The sequence below is a fragment of the Ananas comosus genome, linkage group 13 (genome assembly GCF_001540865.1).
Source record: "Ananas comosus cultivar F153 linkage group 13, ASM154086v1, whole genome shotgun sequence".
NCBI classification, from domain to species: Eukaryota; Viridiplantae; Streptophyta; class Magnoliopsida; order Poales; family Bromeliaceae; genus Ananas; species Ananas comosus.
This window is the reverse complement of record NC_033633.1, coordinates 5,040,925-5,047,463: the sequence shown is the minus strand read 5'-3', so window position 1 is coordinate 5,047,463 and position 6,539 is coordinate 5,040,925. Positions and strand designations below refer to the sequence as shown.

Below are 6,539 nucleotides of genomic sequence, written 5' to 3'. Positions count from 1 at the left end.
AGCCGATCGTCGATTTGGAAGCCGCATCATCGAAAACAACTTGGTAGCACGGGGCGCTCCGTGCTACCGATAGTATAGTAGCCTAGTTCTATATATATATATTAATTACTAATTAAGATAAAATATAAATATTTTAAATTTTAAGTTCTAAATTTAAAATTTAAAATTTCAATATTTTAAATACATATTAAATTATAAATTGAATTTTAAAAATCCAAATATTAAATTCTAAATATTGAAATTTCAATTTGATATATTAAAATTTAAATTTTAAGCTTCAACATTTTATATTCTAAATTTAAATTTAAATTTAAATTTAAATTTAAATTTTAAATAATAAATTATTTATTTAATTATTTATTTGGATTTTTCTTCGTAAATTTTTTGCTGTGAAGCGCGGACCGTTAATAATAATCTGATAAAGGAAAATCATGGCCCTCCACAAACTCTAGTAGAAGGGAAAGGGAAAACGCAAGAGAGGGAGAGAGAGAGAGAGAGAGATAGAGAGGGGAGAGAGTGCACTCTAGTCTCTATTAGAAGAAAAAGACTTGTCTACTTTTCCCTTGCAGAGAGCGAAACAAGAGAGAAAGAGAGAGCGACAGCGCAAACTTAGAGAGGGAAAGTGGAAGGAAAAAAAAAAAAAAGAAAAAAAGAGTTTTCTGTGACGCATTAAACCAAACACCTCATCGTCATCCCCAAACAATGGCGAACGCAACCCGCTCCTCCCCTGCTCGCCTCCTCCTACTCCTCCTCCTCTCCGCCGCCTCCGCCGCCGCAGCATCGCACTCCGGTCTCGGCGTGAGCTTCGGCTCCGCCCGCGACGCGCCGCTGAGCTTGATGATCCCGCCGTCGTGCCGAGGGTCGTCGGTGGGGGAGTGCGCGGTGTTTGAGGCGGAGGCAGAGGAGGCGGAGGAGGCGAGCAGGCGCGTGCTGGGGGGGACGGGGGGCTACATCAGCTACGCGGCGCTGCGGCGCGACAGCGTGCCCTGCTCCCAGCGCGGCGCCTCCTACTACAACTGCCGGCCCGGCGCCCAGGCCAACCCCTACTCCCGCGGCTGCTCCGCCATCACCCGCTGCCGCTCCTCCTGACCTCACCTCACCTCACCTGACCATCACCCCCCCTCCCTCCCTCCCTCCCTCTCTCTTCGGTGTATCCCCCTCCTCCTCTCTCTCATCTACATGACTACATCTGCATCTGCATCTGCATCTATCTCTCCACTCCAGATCTATCCCTTGTCGAGCATTGTTGCTTATACCCTTCCATTCAAATTTTTTAATTCTAAAGAAAGAACTTAATTTATCCTGCCAAATGATGTATGTATGTAGTAGTAATTATACAACTGTTTGGAAAGAACTTGAGAATGGTATTATCTTTTTCTAAAATCATGTATTATTTTACCTCCTTGAGAATGGTATAATAAAATGCGTATCTTTATTATTTACGTTTTCCGAATTGGGGGTTGTGTCATGCGCTATGTGCCACTGATACTAACACAGCACATGAGACATGACACAATTCGAACATGACACAATTCGAACACAGCTAGGGGTGTAAACAAGCCGAACACGAGCGAGCTGGGGTCGGCTCGTGTTGAGAGGGCGAGCTCCGAACACGAGCTGCGGCTCGTTAAGTATCGAGCCGAAAAATTAAGCTCGGTGTTCAGTTCGTTTATTAACGAGCCGAACACGAGCTGGCTCACTAGCTGGCCAGCGAATATTAAATTAAAAAATTTAGATTAAATATACATAAAAAATAAATTTATAAAATCTTATCCATTAAACTTTTTCTAATAGTTAAAACTTGTTATATATAAATAAGCCTTTTTATAATTAAGCTTGCATTTATATTGTTTATTACTAAATTTAAATAATAAAAAATATATATTATATATAATTATTTATTTAATATAAAAATATAAATTATATAAATATAAAATATATATATTCGAGCTGTTATCGAGCCGAACGGGCGAGCTGACCCCAGCTCGTGTTCGGCTCGTTTATTAAACGAGCTGAAAAATCCAGCTCGTGTTCGGCTCGTTTACTAAACGAGCGCAGACGATCTCTAGCTCATTACGAGCCGAACAGAGCTGCCCTCAGCGCAACAGCGAGCTGAATTGTCACCCCTAAACACGGCTATATAAAGATGCAGACACGACAAGACACTGTTTTACTGCTCTGTGATGGGTTTGTGTTGATCTTGGTGAGCAAATTTTATGTTATTTCAATTGAAAGTTTTGATCGTTTTATGTATTCTGTAGTCTTTGATGCATGGGTATATGTTGATTGCCCTTTCCTTCTTTTTCTTTTTTCCTTTATTATTATTATTTTTTTAATAGGAGTAGGGAATGTTTGTGAGAGTATATTCTTTACATATGGAGAAGTGAATGTTTCTAATGAGCTTATATTCTAGTGTTGGGTGATTTGGTTTGAGTGTAAGCATATAATTTCTTACAGGAAACGTTGTGCAAAGATTCTTTGATTGAAAAGAGAGATCTATTGTGAAATATTTTATAAAATTTAGAGAGCTTAATTGTCAAAATTAGAGGTCGGTGGGCCCTTGTTATATACAAAGAGTTATATTTCAGGGGTTCACTATTCTCTCTCTCTCTGTTTTTTTTATCATTTACTTTCTCTTGTTGGTTGTTTTTCTCTCTAATAATCTCTTCTCATAAATGGGGATCAAAGTGAGTTTGGTAGGGGCGACAAATGCTTTGTTGTAGGAAAAAATAGAGCTGAATTATTAAGGTTGGAATTTGTGGCACCTTTAAAATAATCCTATATATATATATATATATATATATGAGATATAATAGAACTAAGTTTTTTAATCCGGTTATAGTATTTTAGTCGGTGGTTAGTCTCAAAAAGTTAAGAGAGTTAAGTATAATTTTGGAATGGATGACCCCAACCCAATGAAAAGTTGGGCATCACAATTGTTATTAGAGCTAATCACGAGCTGTAAGTGTGAAATAAGTCTCGCTTAAGTTAGGATTATTTAACGAGATGTAATAGAGCTAAATTTTTTAATTTGATTATAATATTTTGGACGGTAGCTAAACCCGAATGGGTGATTTCTCGGAAGCCATCACAGAATAATAAAACTTTAGTAGTGAAGATTTGAGGAATTGCATTGCTTAGTTTTGGGCCTCTTTTAACTTCTGAGCCAAGCAAAGAATAGGGGAAGAATAAAGGAAAGAATAGCATAAGGGAGAATAAAAGAAGGGGAAGAAATCGGGTGGAATGAAAGAATAGCTATATAAAATAAGATAATATAATATAATATTTAATATTCTTTGAGAAGAAAAAACTGAAATATTTATATGACTCAATCACAAAATTTTTTCTTGCATTTTAAGCCTTGTCTCATTTATTTCCTACATTAAAAATTGCAACATTAGGTTCTTGCGCTTTATCATTATTCTAAATAGTTTTAAAATTTGGTATAATAATCGGCAAATTAGATTGTAAAATATAATTCTATATGAGTCCGGCTACTATACTATTGATAGTACCAAGCTCTTGATACTATTGAGTTTTCTACCGTTAAATCCACCCTTTGATCATTTCCTCCCGTTAGATTATACTATTAAACCAATCACCCACTCAACCCTAGGCGATCACTATCATCCTAACAGCACATCCTTTCATTCAACGGCCGAAAACTCAATAGTACCAAGAGCTTGGTACTATTGATAGTATAGTAATATAATTATATATATATATAGTGCGGCTAGGATGCTTATGGAAGCACGGAGGGCTTCGTATTTCCACTTTGTTTTCGATGTTCGAACATTCGAATCGACGATCGACTCCGTTAGACTTGATCTAGAGTATTTGAAGTATCTTAAAAATAAATTTTGCGATTTGTCGATATCATTTGCCTAATGATCGAAGTGGCTCAAAATCAACGACTGAAAATAAAAATCTTACGAAATATGATGACATGACATTAAAATTTTAGATCAAAGTTATTGATCTTATTTTATATGGTATAAAGAATTTTCTATCAAAATTTCATGTGATTTGAATATTTCTACACCGTTAAACTTGCAACCGGCTCACCACGGCCATTAAAATTATTGATTTTGAGCCCCTTCGATCACTAGGCAAATGATATCGAAAAATCACAAAATTTATTTTCTAGGCATTTCAAATACTCTAGATCAACTCTAACGGAGCCGATCATCGATTCGAAAGTCCGAACATCGAAAACAACTTCAACTAACCTATATCATAACATAGGCCTTTGGTGGAAAACCAAATCCTTAATATTCAACTCGTATTTAATTCCCTGCCACCAGTAGGTACTTGAACATCTCTCACCCATCTCCAGATCACTTGTACAAGCACGAGGCTTTAAAATGCACGAATACAAGAGCGGAAACCTCTTTTTGTTAAAACTCTTTTTTCTCGAAAACCGTGTCAGATCCAAATCGTCAGTGCCATTGGTTCCAGAATAGTCGAGCGAATCAAACGAGCTATTGATCGCTTGAATGGGATCCAATACGCGCACGAAAGCCAACTCTTACTCCTGGCTTCTCCGAAAACCGGATTACTTATCACTTATGAAACTAATAATCGCGTAACTTCTCCATTCTAGCTCATTTCTCCCTGAAACTTGACGAGTCTTATGTAATTAAATTACACACATATAATATCGTCAACAGAGAGTTTAGTTGCACTGTAAAAATCTCAGTCCTTCAGTCATAATCTATTGCTAGCATTATTCTTTACATGGGGCATTACAAGTTTCCCACATCCTCAACACATATTAGCATTACCCACAAATGCAGAATTTTAACACATACAGATACATATATGCTCAAGACGTGACAAAGACATATAGGTCATTTTCGAGATTTCGGATAGTCACCCCCACCTCGTAGTGGATGCCGGAGATGCAAGTAACCAAATTTTGCGATTTTTGGGATCTATTTCTCTCGACCTATGGCTAAACAAAGCAAAAATGAAACTTATTTCTCCATATTTTGCCGAGTTGATGCTCGTTGTGATTCGATCCGAGCTCCCAACCCGTCGAGATACCTTCAATTGCGATTACAAAAGATCAATTCTCATGCTACTGATCTCTATCTTAGAAAATTCATTTCCATTCTTAGGTTCAATAAACTCAACATACTCAAATCCTTAAGAATATCATGGAGTAATTCAAACTCGCAAAACCCAAGAACCTCAATCACCAACATTAGTAGAATATTTTAGTATTAAACCCTAAGCAATAGGAGCAAGAGAACTTATCTTGACTCCACGCTGCCAACAAAGCTCTTCCTATTCTTGAGCTTCTTCAAACACAACAAGCTTTCAATCACCTCAAATCTTCTCCAAACCCTTTGTTTGGAGAGATCCTAGAGAGAGAAGAAAGGAAACGGCGAAGGAGGAGGAAAACAATGCTTCTCATTGCCATAGGATAGCTAATGTGTTGGGTAGGGTATATATATGATCCCCTAACATTTCACTAGGCGCCTCAAAAACCTCACCTTTCACCTCATTACAATTCGAGTCCTCACCATGCGGAGTATCGGTACCGTCGGTCTATATATTTGGGTTCCTAGATCGCGTACCGTACCACCTCAGTACTGCGTACGAGCCACTCTAACCCAAGACTGGCAAGACGTTCTGTCCGAGCGTTATACTGATACTCAACCACCTAGTACGTACCTGACCAAGTCCAGTACCGCAACGCGCCTCAGGTACGGATCGTCAAACTTATCCAGGTATCCCAATCCAGAGAGCCTGACCAACTGCATCCTGCTGCGAGTATCCTGTATAGTATTGGCTTGGTTATCGGTATCAAATGTCCCTTGTGCAGTCTCAGCAACTACAGTGTTTCGCATTTCGTTTTCAGCCCGGTTGCGCCGAAAAACACCCAAAACACCTCCAAAACTAGCTTTAGCACATGCCCAATGCCCTTTAAGGCCACTTGGGAACGTACCTTCAACACCTCTATTGCCTCACTTTGATCAATTCAATCGAAGTTGATTACAATTTCGAAAATCGGTTATACTATATATATATATATATATATATAATATATATAGCGAGAGAGAGAGAGAAGAGAGAGAGAGAGAGTACGAGACTTCTATATATATATATATATATAGTCCGACTGGTATATCTATCAGATACATAGACGCCTCTGTGCTACCAAGTTTTTATGATCGGTCGAAATCAAACGATCGGCTCGTTAGACTGATCTACACTATTGCAAAGATTGGAAACTAAATTTTAATAAGTTTCCGACGCTCAGTTATACCTATTCAAACGAGTAGCTCTAAAGAATGAAAGCGCTGACATATAAAATCTCATAAAACTGAGTGATAAAAGACTTGAATTTAAACCAGAGTACTACGATCTACTCTACAATTACTAAATAAAAAAAATTTATAAAAATTCTCATCAGATTTGATTTTGTTACACGCGTTAAATCACAACGCTCACATCGGTCATCAAATTATTCATTTTTGAGACAGTTTTGATCACCTAGCTAAAATAATGTCGAAAAATTATGACAATGTTCG

General features: G+C 37.8%; 1 protein-coding gene across 1 annotated transcript; it reads left to right on the top strand.

The window, feature by feature from the left end:
* LOC109719205 (rapid alkalinization factor-like) lies at positions 438-1,438 on the top strand. Its single transcript, XM_020245750.1, has one exon. It carries the CDS (start codon positions 703-705, stop codon positions 1,087-1,089), a length of 387 nt encoding a protein of 128 aa, XP_020101339.1. The 5' UTR covers positions 438-702; the 3' UTR covers positions 1,090-1,438.

What these genes read in the sequence shown, in the direction of transcription:
- LOC109719205 (XM_020245750.1), top strand. Translation starts at nt 703, where the DNA reads ATGGCGAACGCAACCCGCTCCTCCCCTGCTCGCCTCCTCCTACTCCTC.